The sequence below is a fragment of the Rhinatrema bivittatum genome, chromosome 8, assembly GCF_901001135.1.
Source record: "Rhinatrema bivittatum chromosome 8, aRhiBiv1.1, whole genome shotgun sequence".
Lineage (NCBI taxonomy): Eukaryota > Metazoa > Chordata > Amphibia > Gymnophiona > Rhinatrematidae > Rhinatrema > Rhinatrema bivittatum.
In genome coordinates, this window is record NC_042622.1 from 262,718,037 (window position 1) to 262,732,213 (window position 14,177).

Sequence of the window (14,177 nt, forward strand, 5' to 3'; positions counted from 1 at the left end):
GAGGCCCGGGAGGCTCAACTCTTGTTCAGATGTGCAGAACTCCATCTCAAAGGGCTTGTTGCCTCACATGTCGCAGGAGTGGGCACCTTTCAAGCAGATTATCTTAGCCGGCAGCAATTGAATCCGGGGGAGTGGGAACTTTCCGCAGAAGCCTGGAATCACATTTATGCCCATTGGGGGACTCCTCAACTGGACTTCATGGCAACAAGATCCAATGCCAAGACGGATAAGTTCTTCAGTCACCAGAGAGAGACCGGGGCGGTGGGTCTCAATGCTCTAGTGCAGTGATGGCCAACCTTTTGAGCTCAGTGTGTCAAAATTCATAAAAAACCCGGGCATAACTTGGGCGGTGTGTCACTTCTAGAAAAATCCATAATTTTGTGATATTTGTAGCTCTAATTAATAACAAAGTTATAATTTTAATATATGTACTGTATTTATTAATAAAGCAAAAACAAATAATTCTTTACCTTACCTGCTTAGTGACTTTTTTTTGTTGCTGAATTTCATTGGCTAAATCTTCAATTGAAGGTTGGTGTTTCGTACACTTCAAGCCCAAGCAAGCGTTACAAACTTCATCTATCAGTCTGTTTCTTTTATTGGCTCCCATTCATTTTCTCACACTCCCTCCCCATCCCCCAGGCATGCACACATTCATTCTCACACACACAGACCCCCAGGCATGCACACATTCATTCTCACACACACAGACCCCCAGGCAGGCACCCATGCATTCACACACGCACCACACACAGGCAGGCACCTATTCTCACACATACAAACCCCAGGAAGACACCCGTTCATTCTCATACACACACATACACCCCCAGGCTGACTCCCAATCATACACATGCACACACTAAAGGCAGACCCCCTCTCTTTTGTCCACAACCTCAGAGCCTCTCTCATTCCTCTGCTGCCACTGTCACTGCTGCCGCGTGGCTATTGGGGAGGTGCCGATTCCTGCTACTGACACTGAAGTCCATTCTGCTGCCTCCTGTCTGCAGGCCCCATGGGCTTCCACTTCCTCCATGCTGATCTCCTACATTGTGAGATCTGCATAGAGAAAGTGCTATTCTTGCACATTCCCAAAGATTACATGTGCCAATCATTAAAAAGTACTCTATTTTTTTTTTGCCTTTGCTGTCTGATCTTAGTTTTCTAATTGGTTGGTCACAGGCTTTTTTTTTCCACCTTCCCTTTCTTATTTTTTTTTTGCCAATTCCTTTCATATTGTCTTTTTTTCTGTTTCTTTTCTCTCCATCTTCTTCCCTCAGGGGAAGAAGATGGAGAGAATGAGTCGGGTTCTCATTCTCACATGCATTTCTTTCTCTCACACACACACACACAGGCTCTCACTGTCACATGCTCTCTCATACAATCATTCATACACACAATTTCTCACTGGCACATGCTGTCTGACTCTCACACACACAGGCTCTCTCTCACTCCCACATGCTGTCTTGCTCAAGCACAGGCTCTCACTCTCACATGCTCTCTCTCATACAATCATTCATACACACAGTCTCTCACTGGCACATGCTGTCTGACTCTCACACACACAGTCTCTCTCTCACTCCCACATGCTGTCTTGCTCAAGCACAGGCTCTCACTCTCACATGCTCTCTCTCATACAATCATTCATATACACAGTCTCTCACTGGCACATGCTGTCTATCACACATAGGCTCTCTCTCTCTCTCTCACATGCTGTCTTGCTCAAGCACATGCTGTCTCTGCAAACATTCAGGTCCTCACTCTCAAACACAATCTCTCAACTCATCTCATACACGCACACACACACACACCCTCTACAGACCCTCAGCCTCTCTCTCACCTCTGGGCCTCCTCTTCGTGGGTCGCCGCAGGATGGGCTCTGCAGCGGCCCTGATCTTCTCGGGCCGCGGTGGCCCTGCTACCAGGCCTCTTCCTCTTCTCGGGCCGCTGCGACTTGGAATTTGCGGCGGCCCGTAAACGCAAATGCTGCTCCTCTTCTGCACGCGCTGATGCTTCTTCTCTTTCCTGCCCACACGACTCCGGCAACGTTTACTTCTGGGGCTACACAGGCAGGAAGGAGGAGGAGCATCAGCGCGTTTAAATGCGATCTGTTTCTTCTGGCCGTGGTGACGGGAACCTCACCACGGCCCTGCCTATCGCTGCGCCGAATGAGCCTCTTCCCCACTTCCCCATGGACGCATATTGCCACCGATTTTATCACGGATCTTCCGGCTTCCAACGGTAATACCGTTATCTGGGTGGTGGTGGATCGTTTTTCCAAGATGGCGCATTTTATCCCTCTACCTGGTTTACCCTCTGCATCTAAATTAGCCCAACTTTTTCTTCATCATATTTTTCGTCTCCATGGGCTTCCGCTCAGCATTGTGTCCGATAGAGGGGTGCAGTTTACAGCTCAATTCTGGACTAATTTCTGCAAACTTCTACGAGTTAAACTTGAATTTTCCTCAGCTTACCATCCTCAGTCCAATGGACTCACTGAACGGACGAATCAATCTTTAAAAACGTTTCTTCGAGCATATGTCAATCAACGACAAGATGATTGGGCCTCTCTGCTGGTCTGGGCAGAGATTTCTCATAATAATCACATGAGTCAAGCTACAGGCAGGTCTCCGTTTTTCGTAGTGTTTGGCCGGCAACCGCATCTTCCCTTGCCCATCGTTGGCTCCTCCAATTGTCCTGCGGTGAATACCACCATTGCTTCCATGACCAGATTGTGGACAGAGACGCGGGCCTTACTGGTAAAACACGCCGCCAAAATGAAGGCTCAAGCAGATAAGAGACGATGTCCGGCTCCTCATCTCCAATGTGGAGACCTCGTCTGGTTAAGCACCCGCCACCTTCGCTTACATTTACCCTCAGCAAAATTTGCCCCTCGCTTCATTGGGCCCTTTCCTATCAAGCAGCAGATCAACGCGGTCACGTATAGACTATGTTTACCATCCTCCTTGCGGATTCACAACACCTTCCATATATCGTTACTCAAACCTGCCGTTATGTCTTGGCCTAATAAAAAACGGAGGGCCAATCTACACATAGTACAAGATGATAATCAATTTGAAGTGGAGGAGATCTTGGATTCTAGAAGAGTTAAAGGGCAACTTCAATATTTAATCTCTTGGAAAAACTTTGGGCCTGAAAAGAATACTTGGGAACCCTCTTATAATATACAAACTCCTCGTTTACTTAACAAATTTCATCTTCATTTTCCTCGCAAACCCGGACCTAGGAAGAAGAGAGGAGGGCCTTGCAGGGGGGGTACTGTTACCTCTGCCGGTGGCACCGGGGCTCCTGCCTCGATGTTGACGGCAAAGTTCCGCGCGGGGCAGGGCGTCCTCTTCCCCAATGGCAGCAGGGCTCCCTCGGCAGCGTCAGCGGCGCGGTCCCGTGCCAGTCGGGGCGTTCCCTCCGGCAGTGATGCTAGGATATCCGCTTCAACGTCGGCAGCATGGTCCTGCGATACTCAGCGCCAGGACACGCCCCCTTGATGTCAGACGCCGACGGGGGATCAGTCTGCGCGGGAGATTTGGCTATTTAAAGAGAGCCTTCTCCGATGCTCTCTGCTTCGGCCACAAGTGTTTCTTGGAGTTTCCTGCTACTGGTTTGCCTGCTGTATTTTACCTGCCTGACCTGGACTGTCTATTGGATTACCCTGCTTGCCGCCTGCCTACTGGATTGTTTGCCCTGGTTCCTGATTGTTCGCTGCCTGCCCTGACCTGGACTGTCTATTGGATTACCCTGCTTGCCGCCTGCCTACTGGATTGTTTGCCCTGGTTCCTGATTGTTCGCTGCCTGCCCTGTCCTGGACTGTCTATTGGATTACCCTGCTTGCCGCCTGCCTACTGGATTGTTTGCCCTGGTTCCTGATTGTTCGCTGCCTGCCCTGACCTGGACTATCCCTTGGATTACACTGCCTGTCTCCAGTCCTGTGTTCCTCTCCTACACAAGGGTAAGCGGTCTTCGACCTTGGTTCCACATTATCCGAGTACAGTTGTAACATTGGTGTGGGCGACAGGATTTGGACCCGCTGCAGGTTTCCGTCCCGCACATTTTGGCCTTTTTTCAGCAGGGCTTGTCCAAGGAGTTGGTCTTTAGCTCGCTTAGGGTCCAGGTCTCGGCTCTGAGTTGCCTCCGAGGGAAGGTGCAGGGCAAGTCTCTGGCTTCACACCTGACGTCGTGCATTTTCTGAGGGATATTAAGCATCTGCGTCCCCCTCTATGGAAGGTGTGTCCAGAGTGGAATCTTAACTTAGTGTTACGTGTTCTCTGCGAGGATCCCTTTGAACCTTTGGCTCGAGCATTATTAAAGATTCTCACCTTGAAGAGTGTCTTTTTGGTAGCAATTTGCTTGGCTAGACGGATCTCGAAGTTGCAGGCTCTTTCTTGCCGTGATCCTTTCCTGCAGATATCATCGGACACTGTTTCCTTACGTACGGTGCCTTCTTTTCTCTCTAAAGTGGTTTCTGCCTTTCATGTGAACCAGATGGTGGAGTTACCAGGATTTCCGGACTGGTCCTGGGATTCCTCTATGGGGCGGGCTCTCCATCTTTTGGATGTGCAGTGTGCCCTGTTACGTTATTTGAAGATTACCAACTCTTTCCATCGATCTGATCATCTTTTTGTGCTATTCGGGGAACCCAAAAATGGAGAGAAAGCATCTAAAGCTTCCTTAGCTCGCTAGTTGAACAAAACGATTTGCTCGGCCTACGTTTCTAAGGGCCGCACAATGCCGGTGGGGCTTAAAGCTCATTCCACTTGCACTCATGAGGCGTCGTCGGCCGAGTGTCAACTGGTGTCTCCTCAGGAGATATGTAGGGCCGCAGTTTGGTCCTCGCTTCACACTTTCACTAAGCATTACCGTTTGGGTGTGCACGCCCCAGAGGCAGCCTCCTTTGGTGAGAGTGCACTGAGAGCGGGTCTTTCGGGTTCCCGCCCGGTATAGGGGAGCTTTGGTACATCCCACTTGTCTGGACTGATCTGGGTATGTTCAAGAAAGGAAAATTGGTTCTTATCTGCTAATTTTCGTTCCTGTAATATCACAGATCAGTCCAGAGGCCCATCCTTGGGATCTATGCCGAAAGACTCCTGGTTCTGCTGCTGGGCCTTTAGGCTCACACAAAGATGGTTTTCAAAGCTATGTTGAATTTGTTAACATGTTCTGGAGTTTCTCTATTGACTGTGGTTGGTGGTTATCAAGGTCAGGGGTATCCATCCCAGGGGCTTGGTCCGCCCTATCATTAAATTATTTTGGCTTGGGTACAGATCAATACTGAGGGACTGCAGGTGGCACTCTCAGATATGTAGCAGTGCCCAAAGTTTTGTCTTCTGCCTCCATCTGCTGGTAGGGATGCATAAACCTACTTGTCTGGACTGGTCTGTGGTATTACAGGAACGAAAATTAGCAGGTAAGAACCAATTTTCCTTTCTCTTTTTGTCCATGCTACTGCACAGACATGTACCACTTGTTACAAAATTCTTGTTTCTTTTTTCTGTCCTTTGGGTCATTGTGTTTAGTTTTTCTTTACCTTGTTACCTAGGGAGCCCCTCAATAGCACTCCAGTGCTAAACCAACAGTGAAGAAAAGAAGAAAAAAGATATTACCAAGATTTCGCTCACTACAGCTTCCAGAACCAAGTCGAGCAGAGCTCCTTGAATAAGATTCTCCCTCCGCACAGTGCCAGATCCACCGTGGCTTTGGGTTTGAGAAGGGTGTAAGAACTCTGTGCACCCTCAAAGCATACAGCGCTCTGGTGCTGTGGAACCATCCGGCACTCAAGAGCCTCCAAACGCCTCCAAACGCCAAGTCGACACTGACGCAGTGTGCCAATCCTGGCACCGCTAATGCGTTGAAGAAAAGTGCCTGGCACTGTTGACATAATATGTGCTATGGAGCCAAGGTGCTTACAACAATGCAGTGTCATTGTCGCATTGAGGAGTTCCTGGCACCATCAATGCAAGGCGCATTGAGCAGTTCCTGGTGCTGCCAACAGAAGGGTCACTGCTTTATGCTGTTTTTGGCACCATTGATGCAATTAACTGTTACGGGTGCCATCAATGCAAGGTGCCATTCCAATGCCATCAATTAAATGTGCCATTTCTGACGCTGTCAACACAAGGCTGCTTCTAAGGCATTGTTAAGGAAGGCACTCTCTCTCTGGCTTCATCTACACAAGGCGGCATTCTCGGTGCTATCAATGCAATGAGCAGCTCTTGGCACCACAATGCAGGGTGCCCTTCTCAGTGGTTCTGAAGTCATATATGCCAACCAGGCAACACATCAGTTCCAGCATTGTGCAGGAAAAATGCCAGTTCCAGCGTTATGGATGCAAATGTCCTCTGGCATAAGTCCCTTGTGCCAGAACCAAGACAACGGAGCATCACCAAACCAGTCTCTGGCCAATGGTGATATGTAAGATGGCCTCCTTCCCGTCTTGCCTCCCTTCCAGATTCTGGACTCTCTAGGTTGAGACCTGGATCTTATGCAGGCATTTGGGATTAATGTTGCCTTCGTGCCTATTCTCGCCCTCGCTCCACCCTCTCTACCTTTGTGGCGACTCCCTTTGGCTCTGATGGACAGATGCTGCCGCGGCTTCTCTCTGCCTCTGTGTCCCGGAGTCCCGGGCTGGCTTGACGCTACGGATCCGCCATGATCCTGATGACGGATGGGCGCGCGCTCCAGACTTGTGCCGGCAAGGGTGCGAACCTCGGGGGGTGTCCCCCCCCCATAGTGACGTCATCCGCTTCCAGCATAAAAGGTCTTTGCTTGCAACTACGAATCGAGTTAGCAAGAAGGAATCTTTCTCTGCTGCTCTGCCTCTACAAATTTACCTAGGGGTACCCACTCCTCGGGGGCCCCGCTCTCTCTCTTCTTGATTTCAGATACAGGACGGAATCCGGTACTCCCTCCACAAGGGCCTACGTTCCTGAAGACTCAGAAGACTCCTATTGCCTGGATGCGATCGCAGACGTGAACACTGTGAGTTCTATTCAGATAAGAACCGGTACTCGCTCCACGAGGGCCTACGCTCCTAATCCCAATGACTCCTTTCTGTCTAAAATGTTATCGCAGGTACGGAGATCGTGAGTTATTGCAGATAGGAACCAGTACTCACTCCACGAGGGCCCATGTTCCTAAAACCCTTCACAAACTCTCTTCTTTCTCAGAAGATATCGCATACCTATATCTTAAGGATTGCTATTACAGATTGCAGATAGGAACCGGTACTCACTCCACGAGGGCCTATGTTCCTCAACTCTCTTCTATTCCAGAAGCCATCTCATACACAGTTATTGTAAGTTACTATTTCAGACTGCTTACAGGAACCAGTACTCGCCTGTGGCTCCTGTTCCTGAATACTGAAGACTCTCTGTTGCACAAGAGGCCCTTATAGACATTTACCATTGTGAGAGTATCATCCACTACTGGTTATGTATCCAGCATACCCTGTCTACTCATTACCTATAGTCTCTCTCTACAGCTCAGCAACTCAGAGATCGCTATTCCAGTATCTGAAGGACTTCAGCCCTGCTGAGCACATCAGCTCACTACTGCCACCTCTGGTGGTTCTACTTCCAGTCTAATAAAGAACTATCTGTGTTTGTCTCAATACTCCAGCCTAGCCGGTGGTCCCTCTCAGGATCTCCTCTTGGGGGCGCTGTCATCTGCCATCGGCCAAGGGATTTACCATTTCTACTAAGTGTTCATTCCTTACACTAATAGAGCCGTATTATATCATCTACCACTCTGTGGGAGCTAACCACATTAGTTCACTATTCTGCCTACAGAGTATCATCACTGTTACTCCTTCTTCAAGGGAACAGATCCATAACAGATTGCTACTTCAGTACAGAGATTATATTAAGTGCTAACTCCCTAGCGGATCTGTCTCAGATTGCTCAACTCCAAAGCAGAATTATAACAGAGTGCTAGCTCTTTCATTCTACAGGAACCAGAGCATACCAGGTTGCCAACTCTGCCCTCCTGGCGGGGTTAGCCATATCAGACTGCCAATTCCTCCCCTCGGAGGAGCTGGTCGATACAGACTGCTAACTCCACCCTCCTGGCAGGTTGAGCCACAACAGTTTGCTAACTCCTCCTCCCAGAGGAGCTAGAACCTAGCAGATTGCTAACAATGCCCTCCTGGTGGGGTGAGCCATAACAATTAAGAAGACGATTCCTCTTCTGTAGTACCAGACCTTTGGTCACAGTAGCCAGGTCTCAGGGATAGCAAAGAATCTTTTACTACTTTAGTGACCAGTTCACTTCATTCCTTCTTGTTAAAAGATGGAAATTACACCCGCAAGAGGAGTCCAACCCTCTCCTACATCGCAAGACTTTCTATTTGAGATTCAGGCCATGGAAGTTAGCCTACCCAAAAAGGCAGGACTTTCTTCTTCAGCAAAAGAACCTAACCAACCAGAGCTGCCTGGATCTTTTTTTCACAATTATTTTCCTTCAGAGGTGGCTGACATCTTCCTTGTCGGGATTTGGAATTAATGTCCCTCCGCTCCCCTTCAGCTCCATCAGAGAATTTCTCTTACCCAGCAAGATGATGTTATGACTGTCAGTCGCAGATGGCTGTGATCGCATCTACTCTCATCTTGCACCGTCCAGCTTCCTGCTCGGGGCCTGATCATGGCGCAGGCTAGTTTCTGCCGCTGCGTTCCCGCTAGCTCCTCATGGCACCGAAGACGCCGCCATCCTCCATGCCGATTGTGGGCCTTACAAGGCACATGCGCGCGCCACCGGACCCTCTCTTAAAGGCCTTTCAGCAGGAACCTTGGGGGCATCCCGGATTGTTGACGACATTGCATCAGAGCACTAAAGCTCCACCTTCTCCCTCAGCTAGCCAACTTGGCAACGAGTTCCACTACTTCTCTTCAAGCTCCTGTCTCTGCCATTCCTGGTGTGATACTACCGGACCTCTTGGACTCTGGACCCTGCCTGGTACCCGCTCCTCGGGGGCCAGTGCGCGCACTCTACGGAGACCCGGTCTCCTGGCTTCCCCTGCTCCTCGGGCTAGCCCTGTGCTTTCCAGTAAGTCCTGCTTCATCTCCTCAGTCCTGCTTGCCTCATCTCCCTGCCTTCCCTCTGACTGACTTTTGGATCTGATACTTACCTGGACATTGACCATTCTTGCTTGCCACCTGCCTCTGACCCTAGCCTGGTCCTGGATCAATGCCTACGCCATTGCTACAGAGACTCTTGCTTAAGATCTGCTGGCCCCCTGAACCCGAGGGCTCTACCCAAGGGGAAAAGGGGTTGTTATAGGTGAAGCCCCTATTCAGTCTCTTTACTGTGTAGCTCTGCCAGCTGTTGATGGGTCCACAGATCTTACAAGAGGTTATTCAACCTCTGTTAACAGGGAGAGTCTAAAAGTTTTGTTGTATTCTTTAGAGCAAATTCAGACTTCTGCTGGGTGTTTTTCTGATTCCATGGGATGCAGATATACTAGATGCGTTTGCCATAGTGGCGAGGATGGTGCAATAATCGCTCAAAAACTGAGCACATCTAATTCTCATCGCCAGGCCAGCCCGGACAAGTACAGTTCTCCTGTCTCATCTGGATATCAGTTCATCCTCCGATTTCTTGGGGATTAGGTCTACTGCTGCAGACACAGAAAGATAATCATCTGATACATCCAAACCGGGCTGTTCCCAATCAGATGCCCTGGATGTTGAATGCGTATTAGTGTCCTGCCTGGCACTCCCTAAGGAATGTGAAGACATTGAGATTTCATCTCATAAGCCATAAAGAGAGATTATGGTTTCCAGTGAAGATGCTTTTCCTTGTTGAATTTTCTGGTCCCCTTTATTCCTGAAGATGTCTCGCTTCAGTAACTACTCGCATTATTCTCCTCAGGCCTCAAAACATCTTCAGTAAAGGTTCATCTCAGTGCTATAGCTGTATATCACGCTCAGATAGAGGGTAACCCAACCTTTATTCATCTATTGGTCTGTAGCTTTACGAAAGAGGTGTGATATACAAGGCCACCAGTTTTCGAAACCCTCTGTGCTGTGGGACCTTTGCCTTCTCTCTTTGTCAAATTAACCTCCGAGCAGAGACACAGTAAAACTGACACGTTTTTATTTGTATTTCTATTTTTGATATGCATGTACAAGTTTTTCATTTGCATGTAACAGGTTGTACTATGTGAATTGTAAACAGTTACATTGTCTGTACTAAATGGTGTCAATGTGTAACAATAAAAAGATTTAAAAATCAATCAATAAAAAAAAAATATAATACTGTCCTGGTACATCTGATGATATTTCCCTTCAAGTTGCTGGAGTTGACATCATTGACTTTTCTATTGTAGAACGTGGTTTCTTCTAGCCATTACTTTGGCTAAAAAGGGCAGCGAACTTCAGACAATAGTTTCTTATTCACCATGCACTGGATTCTTCCACAACAGAATGGTGCTTTGCATCCATCCAAAATGTCTGCCTAAAGTGGTTTCCATTTTTCATCCGCATTAAGCGATTGTTTTATCCACATTCTTTTCAAGACCCTATGTGCATAAGGGAAGAAGGCCCTTCACACACTAAACAGCAATCAGGCCCTTGCTTGTCCCTTAAATGTAAGTCATTCACATCATGAAGCTTTCTTATGATCTCATCAATTTGGAGTAGCAATTGCCAGATGTACTATAACCAACTGGCTAGCAGACTGTATAGCACACTATATGCACTTCCTGGCTTACAGACCACAGACTCTGTCAAGGCTCATAAAGTCAGAGCCATGGCTACTTCAGTTGCTCATCTGATTGCCTCCACTGAAAACATCAGCATAGCTGCATCTTGGTTGTCTATTAATATCATCACATGCCACTATGTCTGGACAATCTTTCAAGAGATGACGGTATATTGGAACAAGCAGTTTTGCGCAACCTGTTCACCTAGTAGTCCACTCTTCACATGGGAGTTGGGTTGCTAATCAGTAAATGCTCTGCAGTGCAACCCTCAGCTTGGAATTCCCCCCATATCACGGCTAATTCAGCCCTTCTTGTCAACAGAGAAAGCAACTTTGCTTACTGTAGATAGTGTTCTCCATAGAAAGCAGGATGAATTAGCCATGCTAAATACCTGCCTACCATCCTGGAGATGTTGACTACCTAGCTAAAGCTAAGCTCTACAAATGGACTGAGGGACTTGAGAGGCAGCGTGTGCATAGGAATTCCCATGCATGCTTAGGAGAGCAAAAGCTCTCTTCAACTAGAGAGAGATGTCCGTTCAAATGACATCGGATGACATCGCCCAAGTTTTATGGATAATTCATCCTGTTCTCTACAGACAACACCGTTTACGGTAAGCAAACTTGTTTTATGTTCTCCCTGTGTTTCTTGTTTCTGTTCATAGTGTAAGGACTCTTTCCGTGTGTTTCTTATGTTTTATCAGACTGTAAGGAGCTTTCTCCCTATGTTTCCTGTCTCTGCTCATAGTGTAAGAAACTGTCTCCTTGTGTTTCCTGTGTTTGATCAGTGTAAAGAACTTTCTCTCTCTTTGCTCAGAGATTAAGGAAGCATTCTCACTGTTTGATAAGAAAGGGGATGGTACTGTCAACATCAAAGAGGTGGGCACTGTGATGAGATCACTGGGCCAGAACCCCACAGAAGCGGAGCTGCAGGATCTGATTAACGCGGCAGATGCTAGGGGTAAGCAAGAAGTTAACAGGGAGAGGTGGGAGCTAATTGACGTGTCCAGCTTATTCTTTTGAGGGCAATCTCCACATGGGATCCTGCCACTTAAGCAGAGTGCCTAGATCTCTTGTTTGAAGATTACCATGCACAGAGTGGCTAAATGTATCCATTCAGTTTCCGCTCTAAATGAAGATGTTTCTGGAGAAATAACTTGATCAGAGGAGAAAACTAGGCATGCGTATGGAATATTCCCAAAATACACCCATTGCCCTAAATAACTCCATCTGTAGATAAAGCAGGGGCTAAGGGCATGGGTAGCATCTCTTTGGAAACTTACCGAAGGCGTGAAGGTACAGAAGTATCTGCACATTTGCCTCTATGAAATCCTTGCCTACTGTCTGCAGGCTCCTCCCCTCCCCTCCTCTCTGGCCCCACCCGTTTGCAGCCTGGATAAAAGCCCCTGTGCTTTTATCCAGGCTGCCCCATGGATAAAAGCCCCTGTGCTTTTATCCAGGCTGCCCCATGGATAAAAGCCCCTATGCTTTTATCCATGGGGCAGCCTGGATAAAAGCCCCTGTGCTGGGAATTTTACCCATAGGGATGGGCAATTTTCAAGCGCAGATGTAATCCAGGAGTTACCTAGTTAAAATAATTTTAAAATTATCCTCCCTATATGCAAGCGGCAGGAATGCCTTTGGACTAATAAGGAGGGCCACGGAAGTCTTTGCTCACTTATTCTGTCGTCTCCCCTCCCCTCTGCACCAGGCAAATGCACCATCAGCTTACTCGAGTTCCTCACCATGATGGCCAGGAAGATGAAAGACACAGACAGCGAGAAGGAGATCACTGAGGCTTTCCGAGTCTTTGACAGGGTGAGGGGGCGGGGGATGGGGATGTGGAGACCTCCTTGTGTGGATAAGTACAGTTTCTCTCTGCCAGCCTGTGTATATGTGTATCTGTAAGTACATGACAAGGACATGTGGAGTACACGCTTGCAGATGTGCATCTATGTGTGTGTGTGTGTGTGTGTGTGTGTGTGTGTTTGCTGTGCGGAAGTGTATTAATACCTGTGCCTGTGCTATGTGCGTACTTGTAAATCTATTGGTACTCATGGTTGTGTGAATATTTATTGCAACTATAGTTGGGCTTTGTGTACGAGTATTTGTCTGTTAATTTGTGGTGCTTGCATGGTTGGAGAGTGTGGGGGCATTTATGGGGGATGGACACTTCAGAAGTGTATGTGTATACTCTGGGAGTGTGGCTAATTTTGGTGAGAGTGTGTGCTCAGGGAGTGATTATTTGTTGTGAATTTATATTCAGGGAATGTATGTATATTTCTGGTGGGAATATACTTTCAGTGTGTTGATTTGTGGGACAGTATACTCAGGCAGTGGGTGCATATGTACTGAGAGCTCATATGTACTCCCTCTCGGTCTTCTTCTTTAGGATAATAATGGTTTCATCAGTGCAGCTGAGCTGCGTCACATTCTGACCAACCTTGGCGAAAAAATGACAGAAGAGGAGGTTAATGAGATGATCCAGGAGGCAGATGTGGACCAAAATGGACAGATCAACTATGAAGGTCAGGATCTTTGGAAAAGGGAGGACTTGGTCACAGAAGGTAAACCCTAGGTTAGGAAGCATCAGTTTGTAGGGGACTGGGGGTTCAGATCACAAGAGGGAGACCCGGATAGAGAGCAGTAGTCGGGGGGGGGGGGGGGGGGGGGGGGGGGGAATCAGGTAGGGTTACAGGAGGAAAACTCAGGATACAAAGCAATAATCTGGTTGGAGAGGGGTGGTAGAGATGGGAGGAATCAGATAATAGTCTGAAGACCCAAGACGCAGCAGTTTGAGGAGTGGGGAAGCAAGGAAGACTTGGGTCACAGGAGGGACACCCAGGATAGAGAGCAGCAGTCTGGGAGAGAACCGAGGGGAGGAGTTGGGTCACAGGGGGTCGACCTGGGGGCAGGGGTAAGGAAGACTCTCTGTGTCTCTGTCTCTCTGTGTTTCTTGCTGTGTGTTTTGTCATTATTTTATGCCCTTTCTGGGTGGCTCCTTCTGGCTTTCTTGATCTGTCTGTGCTTCTTTTAAAAAAAAAAAAAAAAAAACCCAGGCTACTAGACTGTTTGCATTGCCTTTCTATTACCCTGGATGGCCCCAAGGAAGGCTGTGTGCATTGCTGAATTTTGCTTTATATTTAATTATCTGATTTAATAAATCACTTTTATGGCTTAAAGTACTACCAGCCTCACTCGTTGTTTTCTTATTCAGATGGGCTTTATTCTACCTACACTCACCCAAATGAAAGTGACCCTTTAAACAATTGTGCTACATTACAAGATGCAGTTTCCCAAGTTTGAAAAAGCTTCGAATTGAAATGCACACAAAAATGAAGGGATACAGATCACGGGTGTTGTGCAGGGTTTAATAACTGAGGGACATTTAGTCTCTGGAGACCTTCTGGAGGTTTCCAGAGTCCTGAAAATCTGCCTCCACTTCCACAAAGGCCCTGGAGGACAAGTTG

General features: G+C 47.8%; 1 protein-coding gene across 6 annotated transcripts in view; it reads left to right on the top strand.

The window, feature by feature from the left end:
• Positions 1-14,177, top strand: part of LOC115098300 (calmodulin-like) — a 30,649-nt gene that overhangs the window by 14,958 nt on the left and 1,514 nt on the right. For all 6 annotated transcript variants that reach the window (XM_029614821.1, XM_029614822.1, XM_029614818.1 and 3 more), the window contains exons 4-6: positions 11,525-11,668; positions 12,419-12,525; positions 13,100-13,235. In XM_029614821.1, coding sequence (XP_029470681.1) covers positions 11,525-11,668; positions 12,419-12,525; positions 13,100-13,235 — 387 coding nt within the window. The remainder of the gene's footprint in view (positions 1-11,524; positions 11,669-12,418; positions 12,526-13,099; positions 13,236-14,177) is intronic.